The sequence below is a fragment of the Molossus molossus genome, unplaced genomic scaffold (assembly GCF_014108415.1).
Source record: "Molossus molossus isolate mMolMol1 unplaced genomic scaffold, mMolMol1.p scaffold_m16_p_7, whole genome shotgun sequence".
NCBI lineage: Eukaryota > Metazoa > Chordata > Mammalia > Chiroptera > Molossidae > Molossus > Molossus molossus.
Genome location: NW_023425401.1, coordinates 29,518,432 through 29,533,215, shown reverse-complemented (window position 1 = coordinate 29,533,215; position 14,784 = coordinate 29,518,432). Strand labels below are relative to the sequence as shown.

The 14,784-nt window shown below is 33.6% G+C and overlaps 1 protein-coding gene across 5 annotated transcripts in view; it reads left to right on the top strand.

Moving 5' to 3' along the window:
• MIOS (meiosis regulator for oocyte development) overlaps positions 1 to 13,935 on the top strand; it is a 34,272-nt gene extending 20,337 nt beyond the window's left edge. For 4 of the 5 annotated variants that reach the window (XM_036246907.1, XM_036246905.1, XM_036246906.1 and 1 more), the window contains exons 7-12: positions 1,364 to 1,429; positions 2,799 to 2,957; positions 7,145 to 7,297; positions 8,546 to 8,750; positions 10,874 to 11,003; positions 11,828 to 13,935. In XM_036246907.1, coding sequence (XP_036102800.1) covers positions 1,364 to 1,429; positions 2,799 to 2,957; positions 7,145 to 7,297; positions 8,546 to 8,750; positions 10,874 to 11,003; positions 11,828 to 11,924 — 810 coding nt within the window. In that variant the 3' untranslated portion in view covers positions 11,925 to 13,935. The remainder of the gene's footprint in view (positions 1 to 1,363; positions 1,430 to 2,798; positions 2,958 to 7,144; positions 7,298 to 8,545; positions 8,751 to 10,873; positions 11,004 to 11,827) is intronic. The other variant, XR_004957351.1, reaches the window with a different exon arrangement.
• The last annotated feature ends 849 nt before the right edge of the window (positions 13,936 to 14,784 follow it).

Below are 14,784 nucleotides of genomic sequence, written 5' to 3'. Positions count from 1 at the left end.
ACCTTTAAACAATGTTTTACTCATCACAAGATTAATTGTACCTTTCCACACTCATAGTAAACATTTTTCAAAATAATGTTTTACAGTATTGACAAGTATACACAAATTTAAGTATTTATCATAATGCTTCTGAAAATTTTGACGCAAACCACTAATAGTATTATACTATAGGCACAAAATTATGTTTTGTTTATTTATAAAGGTATGTTTTAAAACTTAAAACTTTGTATTTAGAAATATGTGTTGATTTTCTTTCTAAATCCTGTACAAGTATAGTCATACTAGTGTATTTGTTGGTAATTCACGGATTTCCTAGACTTGATTAAAACTAGCAGCCAAAGAAAGAGATTTTGTCTCCTCCAAATTAGTTTTTTGTGATGGGAGGACTACATAGCATCTTAAATTTAATAAACTGTATGTCATTACTTATATTTTCTGTTGGAGTTATATAAGACTGAGCTAGAATTTATTTTAACTGAATTGGTCAGTATTTAAAAGGTAAATTTTTACTTTGTAAAGATAATAACTTAAGCAGAGAGTTTCTTGAGAGTACATTAAGAAAGACATTTTGGCTCAGTGGTTAGAGCGTCTGCCCACAGACCAGAGAGTCCCGGGTTCAGTTCCCGTAAAGGGCGCGTACCTCGGTTGCAGTTCCTCTCTGGCCCCTGATGGGGTCGTGTGGGTGGCAACCAGTCAGTGTGTCTCTCTCACATTGATGTTTCTCTCTCTCTCTCTCTCCCTCTCGCTTTGTCTGAAGTTAAATGCAAAAAAATGTCCTTGGGTAGGGATTAAAAAAAAAAAAAAAGACATCTTAGGTGAAATAAGTCTGACAGAGAAATACAAATACCATATGATTTCACTTACATGTGGAATCTAAAAAACAAAATAAACAAAACAAACTCATACATACAGAGAACAATCTGATGGTTGCCAGATGGGAGAAGGGTTGGGAGGCTGGGTGAAAAAAGTGAAGGGGTTAATGAAATACAAATTGACAGGTACGAAATAGTCACGGGATGTAAGGTACAGCATAGGGAATATAGTCAGTAATATTGTAATAACCATGAATGGTGTCAGGTGGGTATTAGGCTTATGAGGGATCACTTCCTAAAGTATATAAATGTCTAACCACTATGCTGTATGTACACTTGAAACAAAATATTGAATGTCAACCATAATTGAAAAACAATTTTTTTTTAATTTTAAAAAGGCATCTTAGGGATCAGTGGCTCTGCCAATATATACACAATACTTTATTAATATCTTTGAAAATAAAATTGCATTTTATGTATATAAAACAGTCTTAAAATATTTAAAACTGATAGCACCTACAAGTAACTCCTTGCTTTTTCTCTCTCTTCAGTATGAAAACAAAGTTGCTGTACGTGACAGAGTGGCATTCGCTTGTAAGTTCCTTAGCGATAGTCAGGTAAGAACTGATTTAATTTCATGTTTGAAGTAATTAAGATTTATTGTCACTGGATTGAGAAACTAATCTTTATGTGTAAATATGTGTGAGATATATGTAAATTCTTCTAAAAAGTAAATAATCTCTTTATTAGATTAAGAGGTTATAGCCCTGGCCGGTTTGGCTCAGCGGTTAGAGCGCCGGCCTGCGGTCCTGAGAGACCCAGGTTCGGTTCCCGCTAAGGGCACGTACCTCAGTTGCAGTTTGTCCCCGGCCCTGGTCGGTTGTGTGGGTGGCAGCCACTCGATGTGTTCCTTTCACATCGATGTTCTCTCTCTCTGTTCCTCTCTCCCTCCCACTCTACCTGAACAAAAAATGGAAAAATGTCCTCGGGTGAGGATTAAAAAAAAAAAAAAAAAGAGGTTATAAATATTTATCATAACTAAATTTACTTTTAAAATAATGCTGACTTAATATTTAAGTGTATTTAGTTTATTTGCTTTTGGGAGTAAGATTGGTCAGTAGATAAAGATGTTAAACTCACCTCTTAGGGATACTATAAAAGGATTCCTCTGTTTTTTAATATGATAAGTAGTAGGTACTGAATACATATACTATATATGTAGTGAGAGAGAAGTACACATAAATGACTAGTATTACAGTGTGCTAAGTGCTGTAATAATGAAAAAGTGCTGAGGGGAATATAGAGAAATCTTGGCTAGAGTTTGCGTGGAATGAAGTTTGGGAAGACCTTATAAGAGATGGTTATTTTTAATCTTGAAATTCCCTTTCAAGTGATTCCATGATTCTATTATACCCTACTATAAGAGATAACAAGAACTTCGTGGAATAGTAAGGATGGTTCTCTTTATTTTATTTTTTTTTCCATTTTTTTTTTTTTTTGTTGTTCAGATAGAGCGGGAGGGAGAGAGAGGAAGAGAGAGAGAGAGAAACATCGATGTGAAGGGACACATCGAGTGGCTGCCACCCGCACGACCAACCAGGGCCGGGGACAAACTGCAACCGAGGTACGTGCCCTTAGCGGGAATCAAACCCGGGTCTCTCTGTACCGCAGGCCGACGCTCCAACCGCTGAGCCAAACTGGCCAGGGCAGTTCTCTTTAAATTTATAATAGTAAACCCTCTACAGTTCTTTTATAGAATAATTATCAGACATGCAGATAAATGCCTTGCCTTTTTAAAGAACGTTTTAAATGATCCTGAATGCTGCACTGTAAGTATATTAGGTGCAAAGACTCTTAGAGATGATAGATATAGATTTTTTAAAGGATTTTGTTTTAAGAATAAAATTATTTTATATGTAGAAGTTTGAGAGGACAAGAGATATAGTGAAATTAATTGCTTCAGAAAAATCACTTTGAATTTTCCAGTTAAATAGATACATCGAAAAATTGACCAATGAAATGAAAGAGGCTGGAAATTTGGAAGGAATTCTACTTACGGGCCTTACTAAAGATGGAGTGGACTTAATGGAGAGTTATGTCGATAGGACTGGAGATGTCCAAACAGCAAGTTACTGCATGTTACAGGTTAGTGCATTGTGGCAGCAACTTACATAAAAAAGAAATGTTTAACAATGATCTGTATTTTCTTCCCTCATTAAGCGGGTATGCCCTTTGCTTGCTTAGGATCTTTAGAAGGAACTTAGCTTTTACCTAGTCAGTTTATCTACAGAGTATTTGCCTTATCTTACTCTCCCTAAGCTTCCTGCATTGGGTTATCCAGTTTTCCTTTCACTTTAGGAGTGTCAGTCTTGATATTTTTAAATGGATCTGCGAAACCTGTTTAATTTTTCCAAATATTGACACAACTACACTTTCTACAAAAGAGGCTGAAGTTTGCTGGTTGGAACTGTAGTCTCACTTGACATGCAGAAGGCAGATTATACCACAACTCTGTTAACTCATTTTTCCTTTTTATTATCAGTGTACGTGACTTAGGGTAACCAATTGATCTGTTTTCTCTGGTTTTACTGTTCAGTTGTTACAAATAGATTTCTGGAAAGGGTCCCGTCTACTTTACTTTTGGTGAAAATTTAGAGCATTTTGCTGAGATATTCTGTAGCCCTCCAACTAATTTTATCCTTTCTTGGTGTCTCCTTTCCTGTTTACATCTTTTTATACAATGTGATAGTATGCCATGTACTGGGAAAGCATAGTAAAATACTCTCTCCTTCACTCTTCCTTCTCATGAACAAGTGTAGATACCGGCCCATAAACCACAATGTAAATTTACCTTAAGATTTCAGGCCCCTGCCCATGGAAGAAAAGGTGTCCTTCTTTAACATACTCATTATTTTTTTTTTTCTTACTAAATTGGTATTACATCTATTAAATCAAACTGTAGATGTATAGCTACAGAGCGCAAATGGGTTGGTAACCTCTTAAAAAAATTTATAAAATGTATTTGAAATGCAGACAAGTATATAATTGATTGGATCTTGCTTAAAAAAAATTCAGGTCTGATATTCAGCTGCCTTTTTTATTTTTAATCCTCACCTGAGGATGTTTTTTTTTTATTGATTTTCAGATAGAGTGAGGGGGGGCAGAGAGAGAGAGAGAGAGACATCGATGTGAGAGAGATACATCAACTGACTGCCTCCTGCACGACCCTGACCAGGGCAAGGACTGAACCACAACTGAGGTATGTAACTTGACCAGAATCGAACCTTCAACTCTTTGGTCTGCAGCCGATGCTCCAACACTGAGCTAAACAGGCCAGGACAGCTGCCTTTTATTTAATTGGAGTGCTTCCTCTATTTATATTTATATGGTCAAGGTTAAGTCTACCATCTTGCTATTTATTTTCCTTTTTTTTTTCCTTCATTTTGTTTACTGTTCCTTTCCAGCCTTCCCTTAGGCTAATTGAATATTTCAGTGTTTCACTTTATTTTCTCTAGTCGCTTTTTAGCTATACCCCTTTTCATTATCTTTCTTTTTTAAAAAAAAACAGTTGCTTCGGTCTAACAATGCCACACCCTTAACTCATTAGTGAACATTTTACCTCCCCATACTTCACATTCCACACCTGATACATCAGGCTTCCTACTTTCTTTTTCAAACTTCACACCTAACATTTTATGATTTGCTTCATATTTCACGTTTCACAAATGTTACAATAGTATAATTACATTTTCATACTCCTTCCTTTGTCCTATTGTCGTATAATTTACTTCTACATATGTTATAAACTCCAACTTACAGTGTTATTTTGCTTTGAATAGTTAGTTGTCATTTGTGTAAATTATGTGAAGAACAAAAACATGACCTTTTATATTTATTTACTTATTTACCATTCCTGGTACTGTTTAGACCAGTACACTCAAATTTTATCTTGTATCATTTTCCACTGGTCTTTCTCTTTTGCATTTCTAATAGTACAAAGTTACTGGTGACAAATTCTCTGTTTTCATTTAATTTTAAATGAAAATATCCAATTTGTTCTTGCTTTTCTTTCAGCACTTCAAAGATATGGTTTCGTAGTCTTCTGGCTTCCATTGTTTCTGATGAAAAGTCAGCTATTACTCTCTTTGTTTCTCCTATATAATTTTTTTATCTTTTCCTTGGGCTGCTTTCAAGATTTTCTTTTGAATTTTTAGCAGTTTAACATTGATGCCTAATGTGGTTCTTTTTTTCCTGCTTGTGGTTTGCTGCATCTCTTGGATCTGCAAGTCAGTGTTTTTCATCACATTTGGGAAGTTTTCAAGCATTATTTCTTTAAATATTTTGTTCAGCCTCAATCTTATTTTCTTCTTAGACTCTACTATACATATATTAAATATTTATACATTGAATATTATCCTATAGGTATCTGAGCCTCTATTTATTTTTCTTCTATTTTCTCTGCTTTTCAAATCAGATAAATTCTATTCATTTACTCATCGCCTGTCACTTTCTGATGGTAAATTTTCCAGGGAATACTTAATTTCAGTTATTGTACCTTTTAGTTCTAGAATCTTGTTTTATAGTTTACATTTTTTCAGCCCAGATTGTCTATTCACTAATTAAGACACCATTTTTCTTTAAGTCTTCGAACATATGTGTAATAGCTGCATTGAACTCTTTGTCAGCTAACTCTAACATAAGGAATTTTTTAGGTTTAGTTTACATTGACTGCCTTTTTCCATGACGTTGAATCACATTTACCTGTTTCTTCATCTGACTAGTGATTTTTTATTTAGTACTGTATGTTACGTATAGTCATTATAAAGTTCTGGGTTCTTTTACCTTTTTCTGAAGAATTTTGTTAATACTTTAAGAAGTTCAGTTACTTGATGCTTGCTTTGGTCTTACATTTTGCTACTGTGGATCTGTGGAAAGCCCGGGGTATTCTGCAAGCCCTTTTGATTTGGTCACACTTAATCTCTGAACTACTTCCTCTGCAGATGTGGTCAGAGCTTGGTTTTTGGTTTTATAGTGGCAATCTAGAGAAGACTTAATGAGTATGAATTGACCAAATTTTCTCTGTTTAACCTTACTGCCATGGAAGGGGCAAGAGTGGATGTATGAGGATTTCTTTTTAAAAAATGAGTTGTATTCTACTTTAGTACTTAGTTCTAGTCATAATTAAGACTAGAGTAGATGTTTACTTTTTTAAGAAATAAAACTGTCAACTAAGAGTTTTTCACATGTTCCTTTAGCTAAATTCACTCTGATCATTGAAATTACTACGTAATTAATAGGTGAAAGATATGCTCTTTCTATTTTAATGGAATGTATAAAGATAGGTGGTCTTTATTAGTTGTTATAGGTTTCTTTCCATTTTCCATAAGTAGGATACATGCTAAATTCTAACATTTTAGTTTTCTATCAGGCTCTCAAATAGAACTGGGGAAACTGGGCTTTACATCGATGCCCAGGGCATTATTGGAGGTAGAGAGTTATTCTGCTTTTGTCCTAAGTTAAGGAAGATATATGTTGGACAGGGCTATAAGCATTCTATGAAAACCAAAGCAAGGATAGGTGAAATGTGGAATGTGACAGCTGCCATGGAAAGTGCAACTTTAGGAAAAGTCTTACTGGCAAGAAATTAAAGTTATTAATGAGAAGAAATCTAAAATAAATTTAAGGAAAAGAAATTGTTGCTCTTCACTATGTCTTAGGGGCATAAGAACTAAGGACATTTTTTTCCCATTTTAATTTTTAAGGTAATAAATGTATGTCTTAATTGATGGCAAGAGAGAGAATAGGCAGGTTTAACTTTCAGGTAGCCAGGTATACAAAAGTAGAATCTCAGTTCACAGTACATTGCTAGATACAAAGGACTGGGCTCAGTATTATTTTAAATGTGATTAAGTAGCTTTGGTATATATTTGAATTAGATAGTAAACAGACTTTGTGAACCCAGAGGTTTTAATTGTTGGAGAAAGAGTATTCACATTACTTTTTACTGCATTCAATCAAGAAAGTGAATTGTTTGCTCTTGAGTTTTTAAACATTTACGCTTCCCTGGCCAGGTCTAACGATACACACACACTCACACACACACACACACACACGGGATATATTTCTGTCATTAGTAGAGTCCAGCTTAAAGGAAATTAATAAATTAATAGGGTTTCCAATAATAACTGTATCTATATCCTCATTAGGAGTCAGCTTTTGGCAGAAAGGAGGCCTGTTTGTTCTGTGTGACTCATGCTCACATGTTACCTAGAATCTTCTGGTTGAGGCAGGAAATTCTTAAACAACTCAAATAATTTATGTTTTATTTTTAGGGTTCTCCTTTAGATGTTCTTAAAGATGAAAGAGTTCAGTATTGGATTGAGAATTACAGAAATTTATTAGACGCCTGGAGGTTTTGGCACAAACGAGCTGAATTTGATATTCACAGGAGTAAGTTGGATCCCAGTTCCAAGCCTTTAGCACAGGTAAGAACATTGTTTTGGAGAGAATCACATAACATCTACCTAATAGTCTAGCTGAAAGTAGAAGTGTTTATAGCATGTTACATAGGATATATTTAGAGTTCAATTTAATAAATTAGTATTAGCTCATTCTTTTGCCTATACCGAGTTCCCACTGATGTCTTTGTCCCGAACTGCACTTTGTCCTTGATCTATCTGTTTTTTTGATCCTGCCACTTTCTAATAGTCATTTAAGTGGCTTGAGCTTTAGTTGGAGATAGAGCAAACCTCAGCAGGCCTAGAGGATCTTAGGCAGAACTAAACCAACCCTCGGGCCGTCTGAGGTTTTCAGTATATTTTAAGCCCTTTCAGAATGTAAACTATTCTGTGGTCTAATAAATTTCATTTATGTATTGTTTTTCTGCATAATTTATATGTACTAAAGCAGGTTTTTTTTAAAAACAATATGTACATATATATCTATATGTCTGATTGCACATGGACATTTTAATTTTTTTCTTTTAGCATTAATTTAGAAAATAAATGATCTCATAAAGCACATGACATGAGATCACCATATATTTAAGTTCAGACATTAACTATCAGGTATATCCTCAGTGTGAGCACTGGATGGTGCTGTTCTCTTATTTTAGAAAGTGTGCTTCTATGAAAACAACCTGAGTATTACTAAAATAGCATTACATGATAATATTTGTTACTGATATATATGATAAGTGTTTAAGAGCCTGGGAATTTATTTTAAAGCAGAATGGACAGTTACTATTGCTATCATTCTAAAGTTTTAACTATTTACCATCACAGGATCCTTGACTCCTTCTTAGGAAATGACTGTTTGTTTTTTTTTACAAGAAAATTTTGTTCAGGAGATTATATCATGGAACTTTGGATCAGAAGTCACAGTGGGATATTTTTTAATGTCTCTGAGTCCCTGTTACTTCTAAAATGTTGGTATCTAATGTTACCAAGTCCTTATTATTTCTAAAATGTTGGGCTCTAATGTGGCCAAGTTTTTCTGTATATGTCGGTGGCATTAGGAAAAATATAACTAAACAAAGGTAACAAAAAAGTACTCAGTGAAACTACTAAGTGGAAATCTTAATGAGAGCTAGTCAAACTTAGCAGATAAATGATTTTATAATTCAAAATATTGTTTCAAAATTATTTTAAATTGTTAGGATCAAACTTTCAATTTTTTAAAATTCTATTTATAAAGTTTGCATTATATTTTAACTCCTTTTATTTGCTTTATAGGTGTTTGTGAGTTGCAATTTTTGTGGCAAGTCTATCTCCTACAGTTGTTCAACTGTGCCTCATCAGGGCAGAGGTTTTAGTCAGTATGGTGTCAGTGGCTCGCCAACGAAATCTAAAGTCACAAGTTGCCCTGGCTGTCGAAAACCCCTCCCTCGATGTGCACTTTGTCTCATTAATATGGGAACACCTGTTTCAAGCTGTCCTGGTATGACAATTCTACAATATACTCTTCTGAGCTAAAATTGTTCCTCCATAACTGATCTAATGTTGTAAATAAAAGACATAGTAGCTTGATTTTATATTATTTCTAAGAGCAAGCCCCTTGTTGGCTTTTGTTCCCTAGTTTATAAAATCTACACATTAAAAGTAAAATCTATGTCCATGATATTTCAGGTAATCTCGCTAATTAAAGTGAGAAGAGCTTAAATATTAACTAATCTTATAATTATACCATTTTCTTATTCTTTCTAAAAGGAGTTCTAGCAAATATTATCTTTAAAAGGCAGTGTGCCCTCATCTGTTAATAACTGCCTGTATGTATACAGAGCTCTAGATAGTCTCAAAACACTCGCACAGTTCCTCTTATTTCACCTTCAACATCTACCTAGGAAATACATATAGAAAGTATTAACCTACTTGTAGGTTTTGGTGCTGTTTCTGTTATATTTGTTAGTTACCTAGCAAATAGTATATGTATGTATATGGTCAGAAATATTAGGATTGTTTACTACTTATAGTAAACATACAGAAAAAATTTTGAGAACAGTAGATAATTAAACATAATGTACCCAGTGGCTGGAAATATACCTATTTATATAACTTGAATAAGATACTGTGGCAAAATTTTCAATTAAAAACATTTGAATATTTGGCAAACTTGTATAGTGAATAAAGAACTGGATATGGTGTCAGAATGCCTGTTTAAGTTATAGCTCTGACATTCAGTCTGTGACAGAGTTATGTTAACCCTTTTTCATATAAAGTTTTGGGCTGGGAGTTCCTTTCTAGTTGATGAAATTTTGTAATTCTAGTCTGCAGCTGATTCATTTAAGTAGTCTGCTTTATTGTTACATTAATATCTGTGAAAGAGATTTGCTGGTATCATTGGCTGAGTAGTTATTTTTCAATCTAGATGCCTTTTTTTAAACATATGAAGACAATATGTAATGTTTTCAAATGCACTTGTTTCAATTCAAATTTTAATCAAGGATTTTTATTTTATACATTACATGTTGATCACTTTTTTATGGCCCAATACTAATAAATAGAAAATAATTTTTGTGTGTGCACTGTAACACAGATAGGGATGTATATGTCATGTACTGTGATAAATCAAACATGAGTGAGTCTTCTACCCTGCTTAAGATAACATTGTCTATGCTAGTGCCTTTGATCATTTCTCCCTGCCTAGTCTCACCTCTTTCCTCCTCCCCAGAGGTAAACACTGTCCTAAATTGTGTTATTTAGTCTCTAGCACATCTGTATGGTTTTATCACATGTTTAGTTTTGTCTGTGTTTTAAATTCTTTACAAATGAATCATATGGAATATATCCTTTGACTTGCCTTTTTTGCTCAACACTGGGGTTTGGTTTTTATTTTTTTTAGTGTCAATTATGCTGATGAATATAGCTGTAGTTTATTCATTTTTTGTTGCTATTTAGTATTCTACTCGTGACTATAGCATAGTTTTTCCACTCTGCTATCAATGGACACTTTAGTTTCCAGATTTTTACTATTACGAAGAATGCTACTATGAACATCCTCTAATGTACTTACCTATAAGTAGAATTGCTAAATCATATTGTTTTCTAATGTTTTACTTAGAGTTTTATATTCTGTTCAGGAGAGAGATTGACCTATAACCTTCTTTTCTTTTATTATTTTTTGCATGGATTTGTTAGCAAAGTTATACCAGCTTCATAAAGTGCTTTGGGAAATTTTCTGTCTTCCTATTCTTTGAAAGAGTTTGTATAGGTAAAAATTACCTGTTCCTTCAGTGTTTAGTAGAACTTGCCTGTAAACTGGGTTTGGTATCTTTTTTCTGGGAAGATTTTAAACTACCAGTTATTTCTCTAAAGTTGTTCATTCAGGTTGCTTCTTAGTGGGTTTGATACTTTATATTTTTCAATGTTTAATTAGCTATTAAAAATGTAAGGAAACTCCTGTTATTTGGTATCTTTCCTTCTAACTAGAATACTAGCATTAAATCTACCATTTCAACATGATATATGATTTGTATTTTGAAATAGTTTTAGAAATACCTTTAAAGAAACTTTGAATAAAATGCTGTGATATAATTATTGAAGGTCATTTTCTTTCACCCATAGGAGGATCCAAATCAGATGAAAAAGTAGACTTGAGCAAGGACAAGAAATTAGCACAATTTAACAACTGGTTTACATGGTGTCACAATTGCAGGCATGGTGGGCATGCTGGACATATGCTTAGCTGGTTCAGGTAATCAGCACATTCCTTTTCCATAGACTTAGAGTTAGAGGAGATAAAACAGATGGCCTTTTAAAATACTTCAGGTTTATACCGCTAGAGGGTGAATTTCTTCTTTCCTGTCACCTGAGTTAACTAAGGTGGTGTCAACATTTCTATTATTAGATATTTTTTGTAATCTTATACCATAACATTAAACTTATATAAGAAGTAGTTTAAATATGATGTGTGGGTTAAGTGTATAAACAGCATTATTTAACTTTATTTGAGGAGAGCGGATATGTTTACAGTCTTTCACAATTAACTGAATATCCTATTATATATAGTATGTAGTTGAATTATAAATTAAATGATAGAGTACATATCAAACAGCTATATCAGTTATCTTCTCAGTAAGCTTGTCAGGCATGCGATGGAGACTCTCAAGACCATAGTTAACGTTTACGTTGAGCAGTGCGTGGCCCGGTACTCCTTTTACGTTGCTATAGTTTGTACAGCAGTTTGTCACATTGGCTGTAACTTAAACTCTTAACACATCCCTCTGCCTTCATAACTGTAAATGGATAGCTTGTTATATATTTAGAAAATGAAACTGTTCAAATTTTTAGTAACTTTCTTCCCATGTTCAGCTTGGCAGTCATTTCTAGTTTAATGCTTTTAATGTTTTCTGTCTTTGGGTTTTAATAGCTATATTTTTCCAAGTGCCATTTTGAAAAATTGCATTATAGACATAGGTAGGTATATAGGTAAAGAAATGTACATATGCACCTGTGTATGTGTATATGTGCATATATGAATAATTTCGATTTTTAACTGTTACTCGACCTGTTTGTTAGGGACCATGCCGAGTGCCCTGTGTCCGCGTGCACGTGTAAATGTATGCAGTTGGATACGACCGGGAACCTGGTGCCTGCAGAGACCGTCCAGCCGTGAATGTTACCACCTGAAGAGAAACCTTCAAGTGGGGCGCTTTCGAATAGATGTCCTTCATAGCTCGAAAACATACCTCAGAACAAGTCACTCATGACTTTCCTGTAATGGGAAAATAAATCATTCTATCAAATCAGCAATTTGATGTTTGAGTGATTTTGATGTGCTTCACAGAGACAAATGCTGCTGAGATGGACATCAGAGTGTGGGCGTGAATTCTATTGAACAGGTTGAAAAAGTTCATTTTGGAACAACTTTGTAGGGTTTTTTCGAAGTTATAAACTTTGCAAGCAGTTTCTGGAATAGCCAGAAACAGACCATGAGCCTGTATCTTCTAAGCTGAAAGTGGATATCTTTCAGTAAAAGCGGTACACTTTGAAAATAGAATAAAATGATCAATTCAGTGACTCAGATGATAGTTTAAGCTCATCCATGCTTAGATTTCTTTCAGATAAAATTAAATGATGGATTTTTACTTTTAGAATTGGAGAGCTTCTACCCCACACTGGAGAATAAGAGTTGTCAAGGTATGGTTGAGATATATATATATATATATGTTGTTGTTTTTTTAAGGAGTTTTTTTCCTTGTACACTTTCATTTTAGGGTAAGAAATCTTTTGGCACAGACCATTATTGTCTTCCTAGAAAAGCCAGAATGAAGAATGTATCTTATAAGTTTTCTCTTCTGAAGAGAAAAATATTCATCATTTCAGGGGAACATGTTATAAAATTTTCAGTTTCTGCCTTTTGCTTATCAATGTCCTGATTTGTTTTTAAAGATTTCTCTCCCTGTTAATTCTCATCATCTGGGAGCATTTTACTGAACACAAAGTGTGCAGGATTATATGTGAGCAACGATCAGCAATCCATGTCAGTATGTCCTGCTGTCAGATTCCCTCCTGCTTTACAATACCCTGTTTCTTCTAAGGTAAACTGGGAGATGTTGGTGGGGGTGGAGCGACAGGGTCACTTTGGAGACAATTTTACTTAACATGTAAGTTGCTAAAAGTAATTGTATTTGGGTTAATTTGGGACCTTTATTTTAAATTTTTTTTTTTCCCCTTTTCACAGCTACATAGTTTGAAGAGCAATGTAAAGGATTTGTAGCACGCTTCTCTGTCATGTGATTATGCAGAGCACCGAGATGATTGCGATAGTTGAAGTTGTATTAAAAAAATAAAAGCAAAGTAACCCTGAAACTTAATTGTTTTATGGATTTTGGAAAAATATCTTAAATTTTAAGAGCGTTCATGTTAGCAGTTTAATCTGATGAAATGAAGATCTATTGCATTAGTTTGAGGTGTGACCTAAATACTAAACAAAGGTGAATTAAAATATTATTTTACTTTGAGATATGATACAAAAGGTCCCTTTCTAGGCAAACATTGCATATCTACTGTAAATGTCTGCCTAGATGATGACAATCTACTTTTAAAATGAAAAATTGGGTATAGTTTAGTGTGTGTGTGTGTGTGTGTGTGTGTGTATTTTTTAACTAAGATTGCTATTAAGGGGACTTTTTCCAGTCTTCTTTTAAGTAAATCTTCCAGATTTCACTTTACTAAAACATAGGCTTTACCTCTGAAATTGCTTCAATTGCAGTGTCCCTTTCAAATATACTGTGTCCTAAATATGAAAAGTCAGCTTTAAGTAATGTCACACTATCTTGTACATTTTAACTTCTAGCTCAAGTAAAATTGTTGAATGTATATTTAGAATAGGGTTATAGCTAAAATATTTATAATTTTTGGAAATACAGTATAATACAAAGTCTAGTATGTAAATAATCTGCTTGTTATCATATAGGTGACATTTCTAAGACTGTTTATGCCTATGTGTCAATTTTCTGATATTTTCAGTGAAGCCCAAATGTTCCTATAAGATGTCTATTGTTTGTGTTGGATTTCAGTGTATGTGGACCATGAAAATAAATTAAAATTATTTTTCTGTTTTTACTAGGTCATGGGTTTTTAAGTTTATAAACTCAACAAGATATTTTACCTAAACATGTTCAATGCAGGTGTTTAATAAGTGTTTTTATTGTTTTTTAAAAAATTCAATAAATCTGGGTTGAAGTTATCATGTCTGATCTAGAAATCATCTATGACTCCTCTATAAATAATTCAATAAAGTAATATTAGTACTTAATTTGATGACAGTTTTGATACTTAATCTTAGAATTAACTTTCTTTTAGGCTGTTTTTCAGTTTACTATGCTTTCCAGAGTGGTGGTTCTTTAAAATCATCTATTCAAAAAGTAACTTTCCATTCTCAATGCTACACCTGGTAAGTATTAGACTTAGAAAGAATATAGTTCTGCATTTAATTGCATGGCTAACTTTAATTTCAGTCCTTCAGTTGACTACAAATATTAAAAGTATGGGCTTTGAAATTTAAATGGTAATCTTAGCCTTAGTATTGTGGCCAAGTGACTTGACTGTTTTGATCTTCAATTTCCTCATATGTTAAAAGCCAGGTACAGAAATACCTACCTGCTTCATAGGGTGATGGGAGTGTTAGGTGATGAAATAAAGTGCTATATCCCTGTCACATAGTAAGTGCTCTGTAAAAGGTAGTTTTTAACCATCATTGTTACCTTAATCTTTATTGGTTACTTGTGTGTCAGTACTTTTTAAATGAATCTAGTATAATCTGGATAAATTGTGGCATTTTCTTTGGAGATAGGACTTAGCTACTTTTGTTTATCTTACATTTAGAATATTACTTTTTGCTGTATGAAATCCTTTGAATAAGTATCTAGGAGTTTAATGTGATACAAGAGTGAACACAGGAATGAAAATTACAAGTTTGGCAAATCTGGACTTTTGTCCAGATTTAAAATTTGAGATTTTCTTATCTCTGT